Source organism: Sardina pilchardus, chromosome 4 (genome assembly GCF_963854185.1).
Source record: "Sardina pilchardus chromosome 4, fSarPil1.1, whole genome shotgun sequence".
Taxonomy (NCBI): Eukaryota; Metazoa; Chordata; class Actinopteri; order Clupeiformes; family Clupeidae; genus Sardina; species Sardina pilchardus.
Window position 1 is genome coordinate 4,128,448 of NC_084997.1, and position 23,683 is coordinate 4,152,130.

The window sequence follows — 23,683 nt, forward strand, 5'->3', positions numbered from 1 at the left end:
GTGACTCAACAGACAATGCTGACGCTGGCAGTATCTGCTGTTCCACCAAGCCAGAAATGACAGCATGTTTTATCGTCTCCTTTAATCTCTTCTGCATTAATGTTACCACAATATCATAACTCTCCGCAACCTCTAATAGGTGGTCTTTAGTCATTGTGTTAAGAAGAGCTATGGACGGAGCTCGCACAAAATCTGTCAACATTTGAGAAGCCATGACGTCGGCCAAACCAAATAAGTCGAATACAAAAAATTTGCCAACTAAACGTAATTTCAAGGGAAACTGTTTTCCAACGCCCTTCTAAACCCCCCAAAAACCCACGAAATCATGGACCCTAGTCTTCAAACAGCGTGAGGCCGGGGATTTAAAAGCACTAGGACCCGCTGGTCCAAAGCCTGCAGGCCCGAGAGAGCCATCAATTTACTAACAACTCCGCAGACCTCGGAAGTGCCCCCGAGACGACTGCTACCAAGCCCATGCCGTTCAAAAACAACAACCAACAAAACAAACTGTGCACCCAAAGATGCACATTCTGCCTACCAAAGGGCGAGGAAGTGAATCAAATTACGCGCAGATTTAAAGTTAAAGAAAGAAATGCGCTCGGGTATATTAAGCAGCACAAAACGGCTACTCAAAACCCGTCAAGTTTAACTAAGCAAAACGTTTTACAAAAATATTACCAACCAAATCGAAGTTACTGTTAACCAGCGAATTATACACACTCCGTCCCCCTTCAAACAAAAGTGCAACGCACTTACCAATAGTACTATTCTCAGACGAATAAATTTACCAAAGACAAAAAAAGCCAAAGTCAAAAGACCAAAATCCAAGAGTTCCAAATATCGATTTTTAGTTTTTAGACGAGCCCCCACTATGTTACGTCCACAAAGGGAAATAACATTAAGGAGGCACGGAGTAGTTTTTAAACAAGCGCTTACAATTTATTGCGACCAAGAATGCAGACAGAAACAACCCAAAACTACAGATGTTAGGCAGCAACTGAGTTCCCGTCCTTCGAGAGGCAATTAACCCAGAATGTTCAAAAAGGCAAACGCCTCGTGTTTGCTGCTTCCTGATAGAATGAAGCTGGCGGCCTATATCGGGTCAGGTGACCTCTGCACCGGCACGCCATCTCCGGCAATCAGCCATCAGCCAGCACACCTGTAAACACAAGACAACACAACACAGCGCAGGGAGGAAGCCACGCCCACTGGGGCGTCACAATAGGAAGAAACCTCAGACAGATCCAGGACTCAAGGGCCCAACCCATCTGCCTAGGGTCAGTTACAGTAGAGTAAAGTAATTTGTAGTATCAGAAGGTTCAAATAGTCCAGGGAATAAATTGTCCATTAGTAATCCATTAGTAATTTCGGAAAGTAATGGGTGGCTAGGATGCGTGGGCCAGGGATCCGGGCAGGGAACCACAGCAGGCGATGGTAGGGCAGTCATAGGGATGACGATGGCAATGCAGTCAGGGATCGATGGACTTCAGGTGTGATGAGGGCCAGGCACAAAGATGGCTGATGACTGGTAATGGTTTACCTCATAGGTGAGGTATAGGGGAAAGGGAAGAGAAATAAAGTGGGTTAGTATTACTATAAGTCATGATGGTTGCTATAATAAGCATATCAATGGGGATATAAATGATTATACTATAGAAGGAAAAGGCAGAGGGGGAGGGAAGTAGAGGGAGTTGGAGGGTAGTCAGCACCAGCACAGGTGTGGTCAGTAGCCACCATGGGACACATGACTGGGGCACCAGTCACACAAGCCCACAGCAGAGGTGGTCCCTCTGTCTCCCCTGTGTTGTCAGTCTCTGTCCTAGTCACCGTCCCAGTAACCATCCTTGTCACTCTCTTCGTCCTTCCTGTTCGTTTGTGCTCGTCAGTTGGCTTATCGCGACTTGTTTACAAGATGGCGCCCAGCGGAGAGATTCTATGAAGGTACTGCTTGTAAACAGTCTTTTTAAATAAACTTCCTGTGCATTTCCAAAGTTCTCAGTATCTCGTTTTAAATGTCAGGACCCTCAGAAGTCTACCAATACAGTGTGGAGTTACTTGGAACCGTTTTAATGGTTTAAAAATAGCGATTTAGCTGCATAGGGTGTGTGATGCCCAATCTAATAGATTCAAGCCTACTGCAAGCACAGCTGAAAACGGCGGAGTTCGGAATCCTCGGGGGTGAGCGAAGGTGCCTCTTCAACACGTGTAAGCACTACGCAAAATGTTTCGGTACAGTTAAGGTCAATTTCATACCGGAATTCTCCTTTAACTTTCTGCTTGATCCTCTGGACGCTCAACGCTCACACCAAAATGCCAAAATAGCTTCTTGCCGCTGAGAGAACTTCCATTCAAAATGAATTCCAATAACTCGGAAGCTCAAGTTGGCAGCAGTGTGTACGTACAGTAAGCCAGTTTGTGATTGGTCCCCGCAGATTGGTAACGGAAGCAGGAAGTTTCCAGCCTAAGTTGCAGGGCGAAATCAAATTACCAGCAGATTGGGCTGCGTTTACCCAGTCTAGGCCACTATACCATAGTGACGAGAAAAACATTCTGGAATGTGTAGCAAAGGTCTTCTAGTTGGCCATACGTGTTAAAATGGGGAAGGCTGTGTGTAGCTTAATACAACTGTGTTAAAGGAGTTCGGTCTAATACTGATCTACTGAGATGTTTGTGCCCGGGGTAGGCCTGGCCGACGTGCTTGATATTACAAACTAACGCTCACTTCGTTGCCCTGCAATAAACAAACGTCTTGTAGACCAAAGTTGGCGTTGAATTACAAAGTAGTCCATTTATTTGAATACACCGTCATTCCCATAAAGGCTCCATAGCAATACACAAGTGCCGCGCGCAAGCGATCAAAAACCCTTTGCCCTTCCGGATCAAACACCTGCCACCCACATTGCACTTGCTACCTATATACCTGCTGCCCAATTAGACAAGTGCCACCTAGTGTTACACAAAAACATTGCAGACCAACAATTGGCTCTTACAAACTGTATACAGCAATCCCTCAAAACTAGACCTGAAAAAAATCTTTGTAGTTATACCATTATAGCTTTGTGTAAAACTGAAAAAAAATATATTTTCCACTTGCCATTGAATCATTGTTTTTTTTTTAAAAAAAAGAAAAGAAAATAGCCAATGAGGTGCCTTTTTCACCAGGCCTGTCCAGCTGGAAGCATTCTTCTAGTATCATAGAAGTGTAGAAGTGAACATACTCACCCCTCCGTCTGGGTTTCTGATTCCCTGTCCCACCCCAAATCATTCCTGTGCAATAATGTTTTCATGCTCTTGTGTTTCCAGTGGGAACGCTTTAGGCACTTTCCTGGAAGTGGAGGGGAGTAGACACCCAACACTTCAAAGGTGGGAAAGAAAGCCTGGCACTTTTGGGGTATGTTTCATATTATCATTTTGTAACGTAATTGATGAATTTGTTTGTTTAATTGTTATAAGCAAATGTACAGTGACTGTCATGGTTCTAAAAAAGGTGGGAGAAAAATTTTTGATTTCGGCTAGACAAGTCTAGTACTTTGTGTAATAATCTACACAAAAGGTCGTATCAAAGACATGGCACTACTGTTCTCCTTCAGTATAAAATGAATAAGTTTGCAAGAATGGAGGCACTATTTCCCTTTTTATTTCCATATCAAATTTGCTCCACCTTTCAATTTACACTGCTGGAACCAGTGATTGGTTTTACCCATCCTTTGTAGTAGTTCTCAATGTTCATCAATACAGCCCTGTTAGTATGGTGAAACAGAGACGGCAGCTACAGCACACAAGGACAAGGGGAAGTCTCTTGATATGTTATTGCCCTAACATTTTACCGTTTGGCAATCAGCATCACTCCGAATGTGGCATATTGCTGGGCACTTACACACAGCAAGGATCTGATTGAATTGACTGGGGAAGAGGTACTCGAACCCCTGGATGTGAGCTCATAGAAGAAATGGGTGCACAACACATAAGCCTGCCTTCTTGAGCCTCAATTGATCTGCATGAGTCCTGAGAGAGTGCTGGTGGGTAGAGTCTTCTGTAATGCAGTCATTCTTAAGCCATGATTTAATTTTTCTGTTTTTTAGGCCTCATCACCCAGTGTTGTGGTGTGGCATATGATCACTACACACCAGTCTTTGGTGATATTTTCTGGCTGGAAAATACTTTTGTTGAACGGTATAATGCAGCCTTTGACTATAACTGAGCCATTGGTCTATATGGAAACCATTGGTGTGTTTTAGCAAGCAAGACTGTAAACTGAGATCAAAGGTTGCATTTATGTTGCATTTACATCATTATTTTCACTTGTCAACTTTCACAAATTGAATCCAATATGGTAAGGCTCAGGTTAATTCAAGAAAGGCATTTGCATGACACATGAACAGCAACAGCAACAGCCACAAGCTTTAAAGTTAAGAGTTTATTGAAAACATTGCATCAACATTGCAACATTGCAACATCAGCCTCAAGCATACAGTACATGACATTTACTAAATAAAACAACCAGTTACAAACCCAGGCATTATTTACATTATTTACGAACAAAATGTAGAACATTCATTCAGAAACATTATGTTGTAGTTGTGCCAACTATCTAGACTTCACCATATTGAGATAATATTAACAGATAAATGTTGTGTTATTGACGGGCCACTCTGGAGGGTGGATGTGAATTCATTTTGAAGAACCACCTGTGGATAATTGAAGTGAACATCCTCTTTAAAGTACTGTTGCCATGGAGACCGGCATCAGTGCCTCAGGGTGGAGCTCAGAGAGCACCAAGTCTGTTCAAAGGCGAGCAGGAGTTCCACATGGCTGCATGAACTGCCTCACTAAACCTCTTACTAGCACACAAGTCTGTCTATTATTAGTTGTCCAGATTTATAGCTTGAAGATTCCACTAATACGGTACATCAGTGCATAAAAATGCCTCTAATGATGACAATTCCACAGTATGAGCTAATACTAATGGGTTGTCTGTCTCTATTGGTGAAGCAGTACAGCAAGAGTGGTGGGTGTTGCCAGTCAGGATCCCACGGAGGACCACAAAAGACTGATTAAGTTTGAGTTGAAATGTGATCCGTGTTGTTGAGAAGAGTAAATCCAATAGAGACGTTACATCTCTTCCAAACAATTATCACAGTCGAACTCAGTCAGTTCAGCCTACAGTTTTTTGGAGAATTTGAGCCTGTAGTTTAAATAGAATGGATCTCTTAGCTAAATCAAACACATCATCAAAGTACATGTTGATATCCTGCCATGCTAGATATCTGAAAATTATAACAAGTTATACCAATAAACAAAACATAATTTTCTTTGATTGAATGGAATCTTTCTCCAGTAATTTACTGTCTGTCTAAGAGTTAGTCAGTCAATCCACTTCAGCCAAGGTCTGTGTACCTTGTGTTTCAGTTTTACTCAGGGAAATACAAATACAAACTAATCTCATCTCATTTAAAGTTACGCCTCCATAGAGAAAGTGTAGAGCTGTCTTATACTGCCACCTAAAGGATAGTTTATAGAAGAACACTGACTATGTCACCAGTTTAATGATTGCTTAACATTTGTGTAGTTAGAGTAATGTTTTTGATATAAGATAGAAGAAAAAACTAAAGGCTTGTTGAAGATTTATGCCTTCAGCGGCAGGCTGTTTTGACTTCTTCTTTGTGGCCCTGAAACACTGGTAGGTCATGACTGCTGCTCCTAAAACACCAAGAATGGAGAAGGCAAAAAGAACATTTAGAGCCCTCGTAGCATCAGGAGCTGACAAATCCATGCCCAAAACACAACCATTGCTGGCTTCACTGGAATGGCGGTGGTTGCTGTAGAGGTGGTGGTGGTGGTAGTAGAGGTGGTGGTGGTGGCAGTAGAGGTGCTGGTTGCAGTAGAGGTTGTGGTGGCAGAAGAGGCGGTAGTGGCAGGAGAGGTTGTCTCTGAAAGTAGACAGGTGACCGATGTGTCAACATCAAACAATTGGTTTAAAGCTCTAAATGATTGCTAATTGTGCTTTGCTGGTTTCAGAGAGCACTGAAGTCTTACCTCCCTGCTCAGGAATGAGACACTCATGAGGACCCTGAGAGGGATCAGGGAATCCATTGCAGCGGACAATGCTGATGTAGCGCTTGGTGGACTGCTTTGGCACACGTGGAAGGTTGGGATCAGAGCGGTTAACATAGAAGAGGCCAAAGCGTTCCTCATAGCCCATAGACCACTCAAAGTTGTCCATCAGAGACCAGGCTGTGTAGCCACGCATGTCCACACCATCGATCAGGTAAGCTGAAAATGCATTTAGGCCCAGAATTGTGACTAGGAAGTTACAGGTGTCAATATTCTATTAGAATTGAAGGAGGTCCGATTTGTTGAATTGGTAAATAGTTTGTTTAATTGAATAAACTGCACCTTTCAAGGCCTCGTTGATGTAATTTTCATAGTAGTAGCTTCTGTGTATATCATTGAGATCTACCGGGCCTTTTTCTGAGATGCCGTTCTCTGTGACGTATACTGGAGGGTTCCCATACTCTTCTTTGATGAATCTCAGGAGGTTTCTGAAGCCGTGAGGAGAAATCCTCAACCAGGCAGAGCCAGATTCTATCCAGGTCCAATCAGAAATTGTTGCTGTCCCTCTAGACAAATACAAAGTTAACACGGGGATGTGAAGCAAGCACATGGAATGTGAATGGCACATGGAATTTATGAATTGGGGAATTTTTCATTGGTGACTCATTACGTACCTGTCAGCGTCGTAGTTCTGCTGATTTTGAAAGTCTGCCATGAAGGCCAAGACAGATGTATAGTGGTTTAGTCCAAAATAGTCATGGGTGCCATTGATCCTTTGTATTTCTGCAGGTGTAAACTCTGGAAGTCTTGGAGAGAATAAGATGAGGGTGTTACATGACTATCATATTGTTTTAGGTCATATCATACTGTTTCATGTTCTCCATGGTATCACAATATACACTTGCCTTCACGTCAAACTAATCGATCAATCTTAAGCCAACAAGAACATCACTCAATCAGCCACAATACTGTATATCATCTATTGACCTCACCTTGATTTGGGATAGCCCCCTGCGAGGCTCCTCTCTTTAACAACATCCTTCATCATCTCACTGTAGTCGCCTTTGAAAATTGGGTGAGCAAACCATCCCAGGAAGAACTAATATAAGATGAATGGGGAAAAACAATTATGTGGTCAGTTAAAGGGTTAGAAAGTCAATATTTGTCTATTCTACGTATAAGATGAATGAACATGCAATCAGATGCCTGTTTGTGATGACGAGGCTGCACCTTATCATCCCTCCTAAAATAAAGGGTGGGTTTTCTTACTTGGACGTAACGGCTGGCTGCATATATATCCTCTTGCTTGGCTGGGTCTCGAGGGTATGCCCAGTCAGAATTGAGTGTTATGGAGATCACGCCCCCTTGCTTGGCACGGAAGTTATCATTGTATATATGCCAGGCCTCAGCATGGGCCTTGATTATGTTGTGAGCAGTATTGTAAGGCCCTACGTCTGGTTTGTTAACACCTATGGAAAAAGTTTGTATGAAAAGCTGACTAATCCATTCGAGTCCATATACTATAAGAAAAGACAGCATCACCAATCTAAGGAAGAGGAAGTTCTTAGAGAAACTATTTTCAAACTTGATTTTACAATATCTCCAAACATTAATATTTACATTTATCAGTGTAATTGGTCTAAATAAGATATGCAAATGTACCTGGTGCAAAGTTACCATAACCATATCCTAAATTAGCCACAATGTATGGCTCGTTAAAAGTGATCCAGAATTTCACTTTGGGTCCAATGCGAGTAAACATGAGTTCTGCGTAGTCCCTGAACCACTGAACACTCTTCTCATTCTCCCAACCGCCCTGGTCCTGCAGAGCCTGGGGAAGATCCCAGTGGTACAGGGTCACCTGAAAAACAAATGAGAAGTAGCATAAATATTAACACACATGGTCTGAGAATTTCTTACAGAACAACCAAACTTAATTATCTGCCACAAAGGAAATCTGACATTTCCATTATGAATTACAGTTTTTTACAATGACTTTGCTACTATTTTCAGAACCTTGATGTCATTTTTCACATCTCTAGACACAAAACTCACAACCAATGATCAAAATGCACATTTCAAAACTCTAACCCTTTTCTCAATTACTTGGATACAATACACATACAACTTAGATAATTTGTTCATTCAACAAAAAACACCTGTTCAATAGGATACAACTTAACATCAAAGTACTACTATTTAAAAAGGCAATTCACACATTACATTTCAAATGAGTGTCTATTCATTTTCTTACAATGATCTAACTATCAATTGATACAACTGCACAAAATGATAAGTAACTTGCATTACTCTTAATGCATAGTTGTATGGAAACAGACAAACAATCTTCCATGTTTACTGCCAAAAATGAAAGAATGAAATTAAAATGTCAAGATACTGAAACGAGATTCACTGTCACCAAGCGTGGAGCTTGAACCAATTAGACAATATCCATGGATGTAGCCTAATATTTTATGTCTTTATATAAAATAAAACTTTTTTGTTTATATATTTTATATTTTCATCAGGATGTCTTTTCTTTTCTATTCCATAGTAGTTATTTTTACTTTAATTCAAATAAACCTACAGTATGTTGTGATTGTACTGTAGTGTTTTGCATCAATATATTACAAACTTGTGACTGTGTCTGTAGTATTCTCTCTACTACTGCATGACTTTTACAGAGATGTGCTTACTGTACTGTACATGTAGTACCATAATGAAACCTGTATCACCTATTTTGTTCTACAATATCTAATGATTGTACGAACAATGACACAATAAAACTATCAGTTGCTTGTGTGCGGGTGATCTATAGTTTCAGTGGTATTTCACAGTAAATTTGTTTTTTGAACCAACGATTGTGCAAGTGCAAGATTTCTTTGAAGATGTGAATGCACAATACAATGTTTTGCACATTAGACAGCCTGTGTTACAAGTAATAACCGTTTTGAGTTTTGAAAAATGACATCAAGGTTCTGAAAATAGTAGCAAAGTGATTGTAAAAAACTGTAAAGCAACACTTTTGTGATAAAATGTTTTACATCTGTTTGTTGTGTCTTGTCAAATGTTTCATTATAACTCAAGATTAAGTCATCTTTGTCCCAACCTGAGGCTGGATGTTAGCAGCCAGCAGCGCATCAATCAGACGATGATAGAAGTTGAGCCCAGCCTCGTTAATTTTTCCAGTGGTGCCATCGGGCAGGACTCTGGGCCACGATATGGAGAGGCGATAATGGCCCACTTTTAAACTCTTGAGCATAGATACATCCTCCATGAATTTGTTGTAGCTGTTGCAAGCAATGTCTCCATTGTCATCATTTCCAATCTTTCCAGCAGTATGAGAAAACTTGTCCCATATGCTGTAACCTTTTCCATCTTCTCTCCAGCCCCCTTCAACCTGAAAAGAATTTTAAAGGGTAAGCCTTTGATTTCAGTATTTTTCAAGAGCAGTAGCAGAAAGGGACATGAATGTGTACTAATGTGAACATCTTATTAAAAGCAGAGGACATATAGCCTAGAAATCTAGACGCCCCTTGCGGCAGCAAATCTAATTTAGCTGCCGTGTCAGTCTAGCAACGCTCCGTAGAGCTTGGGGGCTGGGCTTTGGAGAATCTCCGGACCAATCACATCGCATAGAGTCGGTGGGCGGGCTTAACATAATGGTGACTGACATGCGACCAGAAGTTGCGATGGTTACGCATCCTGCTACTTGAAAACAAGAAGATGATTCGTTTAGCGTTTTCCTATTGCGTGGAGAGGGAATTTGAAAGACGCCGGTTTATCCCGCCCCTCCGATTGAGCCCTGCCTATACGTTGAGTTCTCAGACCCTACATCTTGATGTGGGTCTGGCTGGTCAGGCTAGATGACATATGCTTTCAAGAAGAATTGTAAAATGTATTCCATTCTCAAGAAACAGGATAAATTCATTGTAGGTGCAAAACATTCATATTAATCAAAAACCTCAGGGAGGGCAATTATCTAAATCCAAATTAAATAGCAAAAGTGCCCCCCCCCCCCTTACAGTGGCAACTTTAGCTCTTTAGAAACATCTCCGACTGATAGCAACTTGTAGTGTGACAGTGTGAACTTCATCTTAAGGTTATGCATTTTAGATCTTTAGAATTGGGATGATACAGGCCAAGTCCGTAACCCTTGTGTACATGCATCAATGAACCTTCTGAGTTGCATGTCTACGTACGGGATAATGGACGACACGCCGTGCGGTTATTCAAAGTTAATGCACGTTCTAGACGGTGATACGGCCCGACGCGAAGCGGAGGGACGTTCCGTCTAGAAAAGTGCATTAACTTTGAATAACCGCACGGCGTGAAGTCCATTATCCCGCTTATTCCACTGTTGCCACTGCGTTGTGTTCGTTTCCGGTGCTAATTTAAATGTTTTAATCGCTAGAACTGTTTTGTTTGTAGAACTACTTTTCCCAGACACATTTCAACTCATTTCTCAAACTGCGGTTACTAGTTCTAAATGGATGGTTGCTATGGCCAAAAGCCAGTCGTTAGTTCTAATCTCCCGTTGTCAAGCTGGCATATCCCAAGATTCTGATGAACGTTAACTTTGAAAGATTGCTATTTTTCTTAGCCTACTGCCACCTAACTAGCTAAATGACACCTCTGTCATATGCTAAACGTTACTATGATCTGAACGTCTGTATTTTACAGCTTGTATGTAACGTGACAGTGCATTTAAACTTCACAACAAGTTTGGCGAATTAATATTCAAGTGTGATACGGTCAAAAACAATGGAACTACTTCATAGCCGTGCGTATATCTAAAGTTAATGCACACCCTTATAGAACGCAGGACAATGGGGAACTCAACCGAGCAGTGGAATAAATTTCAATATTACGCAATGTGCCTTGAGGTGTTACAATGAATGTGGATGCATTCTTATAATTGCTTTTAACCCTCAACGACAACAGATGTATAATTATCAGGAGGACAAATGAAGCAAAACAATCAAATCAGTGGTTAAACCATAGGAAACAAACCCATTCAATCAATTTGCATAAATTTACCTGGTAAGAAGCTGTGGCTGTGCTCCATGCAAAATCATCTCGGAAATTCCCATACAACATTTTCTCCACTTCGGTTTCGGGGAATCCATTTTCCTTAATTATCTTGTGGTAGTAGTGAGCAGATCGCTTTGGTGTTCTGGGGCGGAGAGGGTGTGTGAAGGAAACATGATGAAGTCCATATCCAATTGTATAGCCATTTACCCACTCAAAGGAGTCCATGAGGTTATACACTGTGTATCCCTTCACCTTCACCCCATCCAGATTTTGAGCTTAAGGGGAAATATAACAGATATAACTTGATGTCAAGCGTTATTGACAATGGGCAAACACTTAATATACAATGATATGCAATGCAAGTGGTCATAAAATAAATATAGCAGTACCTTTCAGAACTTCATCAATGTGCAGTTTGAAAAAGAACACTCTATCAGTATCATCGACTGTAAATCCAGGAAGAGTAGGCGCTCCATTCTCTGTGATGTATATATCTGGATCTCCATATTCCTCTTTGATCCAGTTGAGAAGTCTTCTGAGGCCCCATGCCACAGCTCTTTGCCCTTGGACAGGAGTGGTCGGAGAATTTGGCTCGTCCTCTAAGGCAACGTCTTGATCAGTGTCGTATGATGCAGGAGCGAGTGCTGTAGTCGAATATCGTGCGACCTTTGTGGTGTAGGAGTTAATGCAAAAGACATCAGACGTGCCTTGAATGTAAGCCTTCTCCTGGTCAGTGAAAGTTGGCAGTCTGGACTGTGTAAGTCCCTGAAGCTGACTCTTGTTGCTAACTTGCCATTGCATGGCATCAGGGTAGTCGCCATTTTTGAAGATGGGGTGGGCAAACCAGCCCAACTGGAACTGGAGGGCTCGGTCAGCAGCAGTCACCTGTCGAGGGTCGTTGGGATCTTTTGGCTCAACCCAATCTGCGTTGAGGCTGATGGACACCAGTCCTCCTTGAGTTGGTCTGTACTTGTCATCATAGGTGTGATATACTTTTGCATGAGCTTTGAGGAGATTGTGTGCAATTCTGTAAGGGGCATTTCCTGGATCTTTAAGACTGGGAGGATGCACACCCAGTCCGTAACCAGACCAAGCAATGGTATAAGGTTGGTTGAATGTGATCCAGAACTTGACCCTGTTGCCAAAGGTGGAAAAGCAGAAGTCACAAAAGTCATTGAAGATGTCTTCCATGCCGATGTTACTCCATCCATCAATGTCCTGTAGAGCCTGAGGAAGGTCCCAATGGTAGAGAGTCACTATTGGGGTGATGTTATTGGCAATTAGACCATCGATCAGTTTATTATAATAATCTACTCCCTTCTGATTCACAGTAGGTCGACGGCCACTGGGAAATATTCTTGACCAGGACAAGGAAAATCTGTAGGACTTCACTCCTAGAGATCTTAGCATGTAGAGATCCTCTTCCACCTTATTGTAACTGTCACATGCCACATCGCCAGTTACAGCGGATGGGATGTTCCCAGGCTTGTGAGTGAATGTGTCCCATATACTTGGTCCTTTTCCATCTGTGTTCCACGCACCTTCAATCTGATAGGCTGAGGAGGAGATACCCCACTGGAATCCTTCAGGGAATGTTCCATAGTGATAAATCTTCCTCTGAAAGTTGGTCTGATGTGAAAACTTCTCCCAAACAACTTTGGATTTAGACGGAACTTCAGATGCTGGTAAAGGAATCTTACTAGTTTGGGGTTGTTGGAAAGTAACCTGATCTGAAAGTTTCGCCATCCCACTTGTGAAGCCATTATTTTTTATTACTTCAGAGTAGAAGTAGGCAGATTCCTTTGGGGTCCTAGGCCGATTTAGATTTTCAAAAGTTACATAGTGTAATCCATATCTCTCACTGTAACCTTGAGGACCTTCAAATCCATCCATTAATGACTGAACAGTGAATTTTTGTATGTCAACTCCATCTGTTATAGCTGTTATATGAAAAGAAACCCATTATTTATTCAGATAGTTAAGTAATAATATTTATAAAATAATAATAAATAATAATAATATTTATTTGATTGAGCCACAAATACCAATTAAAAACAAGTTACCTTTCAGTGCCTCATTGATGTAGTCTCGCAGAAATCCTACACGTTGGGCGTCATTGAGCACATCTCCACTGTAAGCTGTTGGCATCCCAGTTCCAGTGATGTGAATTGGCACTTTGGTAACTGATGTGTATTGCGCTGAGATGTACTTGAGCAGACGGTGAAGTCCCCAAGGTACTACCTGAACCCAGCTAGACTCTGTAGTCGGCCAGCTGGGGTCAACATGAGACTGGAAGTCTCCAACACCATGAGGTCCTGGAACACACTGTCCGCTACTCCCATTTACTAGACGGGTGGTGTAGTGGTTCAGCCCAAAGAAATCTGCTGTTCCTTTGATCCGCCGTTTCTCAGCGTCTGTGAACACGGGAAGGTTTGCTACCACATTGGGCTGACACTCCTGTTTTTTCTTTTCAATCTGAGCCTTGAACTTTGCTGGATAGTCTCCATCCACAAATATGGGGTGTGCAAACCAGCCCAGCATGAAGTCCAAGTAGCGTTCAGCTGCCTGGATGTCTGCCTGATTGCCGGCAGTCGCAGGCTCAGCCCAGTCTGAGTACAGAGCTATGCCTACTCTCCCACCCTGCTGAGTCCGGTAGTTATCATTGTAGACATGCCAGGCCTCAGCATGGGACTTCAGTATGTTATGGGTCACCTGAGAGGTCAAAAGTCAATGTTGATGTTTTGTTATTGTTTTGGTGTGCAGCTTACATACAGTAGTTGAAAGAACTGGAAACAGCCGAAGATCAAATTATGCCTTATCACTACTCAAGTCATACTTCACATGCATACAACATCATTTGATTTGGACCTCTGTGTCATGCAAGAAGCAATGGCTGTTAAATGTTGAGGTTTTACCTGATAGGATGATATTATTGGGTCCGTGACTCCCGGTGCATGCTGACCAGTGCCATAACCAAAGTGGCTCACGACCCACGGACTGCTGAAGGTGTTCCAGGTCTTCACTCTGTCTCCAAATCTGGAGAAGCAGAAGTCTGCAAAGTCTTTAAAAGCCTCCACAATGGTGGGATTCGTCCAGCCTTCATTGTCTTGCAAGGCCTGAGGAAGGTCCCAGTGATAAAGGGTGACAACAGGCTCTATGTTTGACTGAAGGAGCGTGTTGATGAGGTTGTCATAATAAAGGGCTCCTTTCTCTGACAGGCTCCCCCTGTGGCCAGTGGGGAAGATTCGGGCCCAAGATATGGAAAACTGAAAGGTGTTGGTGCCTAGACCTCTGAGCAGGTACACATCATAGTCCACCTTGTTGTAGCTGTCACAAGCCAGGTCAGCAGTCTGGTTATCAAACACATGACCCTGGTGTCCAAAACGGTCCCATATTGTTTCCCCCTTGCCATTTTCAGACCAGCCGCCCTCCACTTTGAAAGACTCACTGGAGACGGCCCACTGAAAGCCCTCAGGAAATGATCGAACCAGGAAGTTATCACGCTCAGATGGGGGCTGAGAGCTAAAATGCCGCCAGATGTTTTCATAATGAGACATCGATGCCTTGTTTACCTCTGAATGTGCACTCTTAGATTCTGTAGAACTAACGAGAGAATACAGAATAATAAAACTGTAAGTGTGGTTCCAAAACAGATGAACAACAACAAAAAATGATGTTTATATACTTTATTGCAAAAAGTGTAGGTTTCGCATATGAACTGAACTTCAACTTTTCTGGGATGGCTTTCCACAAGGTTTAGGATTGTCTTTGTGGGAATTTTTAACCATTCTTACAGAAGTGCATTTTGTGAGGTCACACACTGATGTTGGTTAAGGAGACTGGCTCTCAGTTTCTGCTCTGATTCATCCCGTAGGTGTTCTGTTGGGTTGAGGTCAGGACTATGCAGGCCAGTGAAGTTCATCCACACCAAACTGTCATCCATGTCTTTATGGATCTTGCTTGTCATGTTGGAACAGGAAGGGGCCATCCCCAAACTGGGCTTGAACTGGGTTCCAGTGGAAGGAACTCTAAATGCTTCAGCATCAACCAAGAGTTTTTGCACAATTCTATGCTCCCAACTTTGTGGAAACAGTTTGAGGATGCTGGGCAGTTCCTGTTCCAAAACAACTGTGCTCCACTGCACAAAGCAAGGTCCACAAAGACATGGATAACAGAGTTTGGTGTGGATGAACTTGACTGGCCTACACAGAGTCCTGACCTCAACCCAGTAGAACACCTTTGGGATGAATGAGAGCGGAAACTGAAAGCCAGCCTCCTTATCCAACATCAGTGTGTGACCTGAGAAATATGCTTCTGGAAGAATGGTAAAAAAATCCCATAAACGCACTCCTAAACATTGTGGAAAGCCTTTCCTGAAGATTGAAGTTGTTATAGCTGCAAAGGGTGGACCAGAATGGGATGTAATTTAAGTTCATATGCGAGCCAAGGCAAGCGACCCAACACTTTTGGCAAAATAATGTACTATATATGTTTGTGGTGTGTGTGTGTGTGTGTGTGTGTGTGTGTGTGTGTGTGTCTGTGTGTGTATATATTCAGTGTGTGTATATATATATATATATATATATACAGTACACATACTACAATAAACAACATTAAACATTACCGAGAGTTGATAATGCCTATGCGTCCCAAAAAATCTTTAATATCACATCCCATTAATTGAAGGTCTTCGTTTTCCAGTGCTGCAAAGAATGGATTTTTCGGTGAATACAACAATCATCTGCATAATGATTAAAATCTTCAACCACAAACTATTAGTATTTTAATATTACTAGATACCTTTGAGCACTGCTGAAATTGACTGGTAATGGTTCTCATGGTTGTAGGCACAGTTCTTCACTTCCATATCATAGACGAGAATTGGCAGTTTATTTGTTGCTTTCTGAAACAATAAATGGTTGACCATAGAAGTGTAGAAAAGGCATTACAATATTATCCTTACCATGCAAATATATAAAAATGATATGCACACAAATTAGAATAGAATACTGAACGTCCCTCATGTGTATGTGTGTATTTCTATTACTTTGCAGTAGGGCTGGGCAACGATTAATTTAATTGCAATTAATCACATGATTTCCCTGATTAATCGCATTATTATACGCAAAACTCAATGAATTCAAAAGTAGTGTATGGCACATTTTTATTTGAAATGTTCTGCCATATGAATGAAAGTGCCATAGCATTTGTTCTGCAAACATGTAACATCAGCATTTTGCTTTATACAGTAGGAGTTAAATAAATGATTCAGTGTAACTTAAACAATGTTATCAAAACAAATACAAATTTAAAGCTTATTGTACACACACTTTTTTGGTAAAGCCTACTCAGCTCGTTAACAGTGCGTGTAGTCAGATCTTTCCATAATACTTGTGATAATTATTTTTTATTTAGGCCATTTGTTATAGGTCATTAAGAAAACATAACGAATGAGTTGTTGTTTGTGTAACCCAGACATCAGCAACTTTCATTTTACGACTCAATCACTGGCTGCTCCCTGTCCTCACGGCTGCAACTTTTGCACTCGTTTGTGCTTTTTAACGGCATGTTCATCAGGTCCTGGAGCTGCCTGAGCCTCCATGTCAACAATGAATGAAAATTAGCTTATTATCAATTTGCGTGAGTAGGCTATGCTACACACATTTCCCCCCTAAACATACAGGCAATGAGCAGCCTTGAGTGAATAGTTTTTAATGTATCAGACAATAACTATAGGCTACGCGAGACTCTGCTATAGTAGACTATAATTTCCGGGACAATTAGGGCAGGATTCGGGACAACTGCTTGTCATGACTGTATTTTTCAGGACGTCTGGTCACTCTACTCCGGTGATAAGAAAATTGAAGTTTGCAGTGATTACAAATAACTTTGCTTCTGTCGATTGCGCCGTCTGAAAGAACTTTAACATGAAAATGGCCATGTAAAAGTTCCGTAGGCCCATGTTTGTTGGTTTGTTTATCTGCCAATATTGTTTTCCTTTCCCGGTTCCTGGGCTGACTCTGAAACCTGCAGTACAATCGGCGTCGGCGCCGACTAGCCCGACTGCTTTTCTGCCGCCGGTCGGCCGGGTTGGTGTGTTCAGGCCTTATTGAAACCGATTATTCCCCCTCCCCCATACACTCGTCTAACCAGTTCACTTAAGGCCTGAACACACCAACCCGACCGGCCGACCGTCGGCAGAAAAGCAGTCGGACTATCAATCGGGCTCTCGTCTCCCCTGGTCGGTCAAAAAAGTGCCACTGAACACACCGAAGCGACGCTGACTATTGTAGGCCTACGTTCTGCGCGTACGTGAACTCTGATACATTACCCATAACTGCAGGCTTCAGAGTCAGCCGAGCCGAGTAGATATCATGCAGGATTCGCGGAACTAATTGCCACTAGTTTTCGGACTTCTCTGATTAAGCAATAAGAAAATATAAATATAATTATATAGTGTGTATTATTTTATTGCCATTGCTTGTGTGTGAGGCCAACGAAACACTCTCTTGGGCACGGAATAAATAACTTTTCGTCCGTTAACCTAGCTAGCTTGCTAGCTAATATTAGCACAGTAAACGAAAAGTGAATGGGAAATAACCTGAAATAACACACGTTCAGAAATTTAGTTTTAGCAAAAATATGTTAGGAAGGTCTATCAAAATGGGTCCGAAACTTACATCGCTGAATGTAGGGCTAATGGTTAGTTTAAAAACGAAGTCGTCTGCTACCAAGATGTTACAAAGGGTTAGGATTCAACCAATCAGATTGGTAATTGAGACTGACGGGCACTGGCCGACTCTACGTGTCAAGTCGGCCAAAACTGGCCAAAATTAGCCCCGACGCCGACTGGCGACGGCACGGGACACACCAAACAGACTCGAGTCCCCGACCGCCCCCCCACTGCCCGACGGCCTTATGCGTGGCAGCAGTCAGCAACATACTTTTACCAGCCTGTGAGCAACAGACTTTTACAGTATAAAATAACTAATAAAATAATAAAAATAATGTTAATGCACGGTAAAATGATTAGGCTATCGCCGTTTATTGATTGATGAGTTAACGTGATTATGACGCGTTAACTTGCCCAGCCCTACTTTGCAGTTATCATATTATATTATTTATTTATTATTTATTTTTTGCTGAACAAGCAAGCACAATTTTAAAGGTGGGGTAAGGGATTCACAAAATGGCTGGCAGAAATTGAAAATACTCAAATTGAAAACTCAAATAGTCTTACTATACTATACCCTCTTTCCTCCAACGCTGGCCCTGACTCCACCTATTCGAAGAACATGGATGCGCAATCATGCACGGGTGAAAATTCAGATGTGCGAGAGCGGAAAGCCTGCCATAATGGCTATCTGTACAGCGGCCTTCTATTCAAAACCGGATTCAGCAATGTGGAACAACCCCACTAGCACAAGCTCCAGTCTCATACTGTACATAGCCTACATACTGTACAATCATCATGAGCTTCCTCCGCAAGCAGATTAGTTAGCCAGCTAGTTCTACGTTCTTTATTCACCTCCAAAAGGGTGTTCCACATATGCCCGCAAAGGCACATGATTTTAAATAGGCCAGTCTTGTAAAAGCACCACCGCACCTTTCATTCAAAAATGTACTTCAAAATAACATTTGATGAATTAGGTGCTGTGTCCACCAAACGCGTTTTTTGCGTTGACGGCGACAATTTTCAATGTAAAGTCTATGTAGCTCAGCATTCACAGCGCTGAGCGCCCTCGGCGGAAAAAAACTCTCGGCGCCGACCGTTTTTTGTTGCAGCGCTCAGAGTGCTCAAAGTTGAAATCTGTTCAACTTTTAGAACAGCGCCGGGCTCGTCAGTGGCACTTCTCCTTATAAACTGTCTCTGGTTTTGGTAACTTAGCAACAATAAACACTTATCGAAGCGCCGAGAGAAGGAGGTTGAGAGCGCTGGCTGTTAAAAACGCGTTTGGTGGACACAGCACCTTAACCTTACATTTTTCAGTAATATACACACCTATGGCTACTGAAAAATGTAGGTTCAATAAGTTCAATTATTAAATGTTATTTTGGTGTATTAAAAAAGCATTGTTGTTTTAGAATTTCCAAACGAAAGGGACTAATTGGTGCTTTTCTTCATTCTTCTTCATTGTACTATGTCAAAAGCAACCTTAAAGAGTCACTTCACCCCATAACTCCACCCACTTCACATTTCTGAAAACGGCTTTCAAAATGGGCGAGACGTTCTGAAATTTGGAGAGAGAGTGCAGCACTGCTGCAACCAATCAACCATGGTGATTTCGTGTCAATCTGGGAATGAGTGCTGCAGACATGGCTTATCACAGGTAGGCTAATCAGGGCAGCAGGTGTTGGGACGTTTCAGTCCTAATTTGTAACGACCCGGTGACGTAGTGTCGGACTAGAAGTGCAGGACAACGTCAGCATTTTGGACCAACATGCCATGGCATGTTTTCAAACTGTAGTATGCGCGAGAGAGCAATATCTCCAATACAAAATCAGACGAAATGTTACTTTTGTCGAGAAACACAATTTTTGTCAATATTAACCCTGGTAATAGTACAGTTCACCACTTATGAGTATTTTCAATCAATCAACAGCTCAAAAAAACTATTTTAGGGTGCAGTGACCCTTTAAGTTTTGTTTGCCTTTCATGACATAGCCTATACTTCCCAATATGCTAGACTAGGTATTAAGTAGCCCTAGTCTAAATGCAGTTAATAGTTCAAGTATTAAGTGGATTAGTAGAACTACCAGAGGGGTATTTCACAAAAGCAGAATTTAGACATCCAAGATAATCGATAAAGCCAGGTTTGACATAGCGTTCTCTAGTCATCCTTACTCGTTTCACTAACGCCAATCCAGGATGAACAGGAGCGTCTATGTCAAGCCAGGTGTAAGTTATTCGGGATGTGTGCGCGTTCTCGTTTCTCCCCCAAATAACTCACGGTTGGAATAAAAAAGACGCAGAAAATAGCGTCTTGCACACAAAGTTAACAACCGCTTTTGATATAGACAACAACGAGGTAAAGTTTTACTTTTTTGGATGGGGAATCATGATTAGGCCTATTTCTGTTAGGCCTACATAGCGGGAGTAGGTGTGGCAGACCAACTGAATGCAAATTTACGTATGCACCCACGTGTGAGAGCTTCCTTGTCTCGGCACGCAACGTCATTAAGAAAGCGCTTGCCTCCGCAAAGATGCACAAAGTATGACTATATATATACTTTATTCTGTCTTTAAACCAAATTAGTTGAAAACACCTTCGAAATATGTCCCCTCCACTTCCAATCAACTACTACAGTAGGCTATTCATCAAACGTCAGTCAAAAAAGATGCAAACAACGATTTTGTAATTAATTATAAGGCCACCATAATTTAAATGATATCTAAATGGTATTGGGCAGACATTCTGTTGTGTTTTGCGAGTAAATGCAAGTAGCAAATAGTATATAAATGGAATACAGCTCTTTCAAAAATCGCATGCAGGTCTGATTTGAATGACAGCTAGCTGAACCAATCAGATAATGTAATTACCATTAGAATTAACTTATCTTGGCTGTTAGCCTGGTCGGGAGCAGGCTAGCTTCAGAGAATAAATTCCCATGGCAACTTATGTAGCATCTCTTTTGTGAAACCGAGTCGAGGGTAAGTTCATCCAGGATAACCAAAAAATCCCGGCTTAATCCCTTATCTAGGTTTTGTGAAATACCCCCCAGGCCTAGTCTGTATGCCCGTTGACATATTAGTATTATGTATGGTCACTAAACTAAACACTGATTCTTTGTTGCAATATTCAACTGCACTTGTGGTTTAGCTGAGGGCACGCAATTGGCGTTGAGAAGGTGGGTACGGGCAGTGATGAATGTTGTTTACGTAATGAAGTGACGGCTTAGTAAAATCCATTCCACACAATATATATATTTTTTATTTGTCATTTTATTTGTAAGGGACCATGTACAGTTTTTTAACATAAATGTTTCCATTTGATGCACTGTACCAGAGTTAGCCTTAGGCTAATTTACATCCGTAGTCCCCCTGCATATATATATAGCAAAGCATGGTGTTTGTTTTCTGCACAGAGAAAAACTTGGTAGGCTATTAGCGCTTACTTTGTACATCTGGCACATGCTTTGCCCAATCCTGCAGTGAATATCTGGTCTGGATACTCTTAGAAGAATCCAGTATCTGGGGGGATCAGTGTTCCTAACTGAACACCAAACTGTACTGTACTGTAGCAGTTTGATAAGACCTGCTCAGAGTGTGATAGAAGCCGTTTGCCCTATTGCAGCTATCAATATTTTTTGCAATTCTATCTATTATAATTGAGTAATAAGATTTAAAAAATAATAATTTTGCGTTATTAAGTGCAATTTATTAACATGCGCAACAAATGTCATGCAGCAAACTAGCCCAACTCACTTCAAAGTCAATTAATATGTCTGTTTTATGTGGAATTGTGCATCTGCAGCATTTACTGTCACTAAATAATCTAGAATAATCATGTCTGGGGTGAGGTAACCTAACACCGTGTGTGTGCGCCTGTGTGGGGGAGAGGGAGAGAGAGAGAGAGATGAGTGTCTGATAAGGAGTTTTTGGTGTATTGCTCACTCGCACTTAAAGGTGCATTATTAGATCATGAATGATGTTACTTCTGTTGACGTTCCACGTAAACAAACAAAACACTACTTTCCAATGCACGCTACCAGTGGGGTGTCCTACGAAGCTCGATTAGTGGCTTAGCGAGGTATGTTGCGCTCAAAACCAGGGTATGCTGTCATACGAAAGTGGATTTGTTTTAGCGTCGCTGTATCACCATGGTATCTTATGCTCGCAACCAAACCTGCTCGGGAGCGGGTTATGTGCTTAGTTATAGCTCAAATCGTGAAATATCACCGCCCTCTGACCAATTCTAACCAATCCATTATCTTGAAAACCGAAGTTATCTCACGTGTGCTAATCTGTCAGACTTTGAACAGGTTCAGCCCCGCCTCTGCAAACATTTTGAATCTCGAAGGAGCTTTTAAATATGTTGTGCGTGCAAATATGTCACTACTATGGACATGCATGCCATACAATATCTGATGACCATCGACTTTTTGATGTTATAGGTTAGACACTAAAAAAGACCACCCTAGATTTCGCTACCGCTCATAAATGCGGAAGTAATCGTTTTTAAACCTAGGCTGTCTTGTGCGTCTTCACGTTTCCCGATTGGTCAAAATCACCCCAACCACGAGAACGCGCACAGATCTGAGCTGAAAGCCTAGTTTGACAAATTTATCACATACCTACTGTCGTAGGATCACTTAACTTAATACCCGAGTCAAGGCTTTGTGCAGCCTCGATATGTCTAGATAACCTAGATTTGTCTAACTTGCTTCGTAGGACACCCCACAGAGGGGTATTTCACAAAAGCAGAATTAAGACATCCAAGATAATCGATAAAGCCAGGTTTGACATAGCTTTCTCTAGTCATCCTTGCTAAACCCGTTTCACTAACGCCAATCCAGGATGAACAGGAGCGTCTATGTCAAGCCAGGTGTAAGATATTCGGGATGTGTGCGCGTTCTCGTTTCTCCCCCAAATAGCTCACGGTTGGAATAAAAAAGACGCAAAAAATAGCGTCTTGCACACAAAGTTAACAACCGCTTTTGATATAGACAACAACGAGGTAAAGTTTTACTTTTTTAGATGGGGAATCATGATTATTTCTGTTACATAGTGGGAGTAGGTGTGTCAGACCAACTGAATGCAAATGTACGTATGCACCCACGTATGAGAGCTTCCTTGTCTCGGCACGCAACGTCATTAAGAAAGCGCTTGCCTCCGCAAAGATGCACAAAGTATCTTTATTCTGTCTTTAAACAAAAGTAGTTGAAAACACCTTCGAAATATGTCCCCTCCACTTCCAATCAACTACTACAGTAGGCTATTCATCAAACGTCAGTAAAAAAAAGATGCAAACAACGATTTTGTAATTAATTATAAGGCCACCATAATTTAAATGATATCTAAATTGGGCAGACATTCTGTTGTGTTTTGCGAGTAAATGCAAGTAGCAAATAGTATATAAATGGAATACAGCTCTTTCAAAAATCGCATGCAGGTCTGATTTGAATGACAGCTAGCTGAACCAATCAGATAACGTAATTAGTGTGCTTGCAAAAGCACACTATTGTTATCCGTGCGTTTCATATACTACTTATTTATCTTAAGTCAAACTTTTGTCTCCCTATCTTGTCCTAGGGATTTAGAGCTAGAGACGCCGTTCCACCTCTCACGCGTCGGTCCTGATGCGAGGATGGTGGCTTGTATACAGCTTTTTGATACGCCTTGTCGTTCTCTCGTTATTCCAGTTTTTCCGGTCGATTTTTTCCCATAGGAATGAATGGAAAAGTGATTTTTGAGCGCTGATGCCCACACATTTGTCCACCTGTAGCCCAAACCGTAAGACATAAAGTCATGAAATTTGGTACACTGATAGAGGAGACTACCCTGATTGACACCACCAGATTTCATGCTTGCCACTCTCACGCCCTAGCGCCACCAACTGGTCAAAGTTGGAAAACACGTTAATGCCCGTAACGT

At 41.8% G+C, this 23,683-nt stretch overlaps 1 protein-coding gene across 1 annotated transcript in view; it reads right to left on the reverse strand.

The window, feature by feature from the left end:
- Nucleotides 1–1,139: 1,139 nt before the first annotated feature.
- LOC134077965 (lactase/phlorizin hydrolase-like) overlaps nucleotides 1,140–23,683 on the reverse strand; it is a 34,377-nt gene continuing 11,833 nt past the window's right edge. Inside the window, exons 2-15 of the mRNA XM_062533599.1 lie at nucleotides 15,169–15,226; nucleotides 14,004–14,610; nucleotides 13,152–13,800; nucleotides 11,478–13,028; nucleotides 11,095–11,363; nucleotides 9,164–9,454; nucleotides 7,717–7,915; nucleotides 7,324–7,523; nucleotides 7,047–7,153; nucleotides 6,729–6,860; nucleotides 6,397–6,620; nucleotides 6,037–6,273; nucleotides 5,632–5,928; nucleotides 1,140–1,159 (exon numbers count right to left, since the gene is read on the reverse strand). Of these exons, the coding sequence (XP_062389583.1) occupies nucleotides 1,140–1,159; nucleotides 5,632–5,928; nucleotides 6,037–6,273; nucleotides 6,397–6,620; nucleotides 6,729–6,860; nucleotides 7,047–7,153; nucleotides 7,324–7,523; nucleotides 7,717–7,915; nucleotides 9,164–9,454; nucleotides 11,095–11,363; nucleotides 11,478–13,028; nucleotides 13,152–13,800; nucleotides 14,004–14,610; nucleotides 15,169–15,226 (4,841 nt within the window). The remainder of the gene's footprint in view (nucleotides 1,160–5,631; nucleotides 5,929–6,036; nucleotides 6,274–6,396; nucleotides 6,621–6,728; nucleotides 6,861–7,046; nucleotides 7,154–7,323; nucleotides 7,524–7,716; nucleotides 7,916–9,163; nucleotides 9,455–11,094; nucleotides 11,364–11,477; nucleotides 13,029–13,151; nucleotides 13,801–14,003; nucleotides 14,611–15,168; nucleotides 15,227–23,683) is intronic.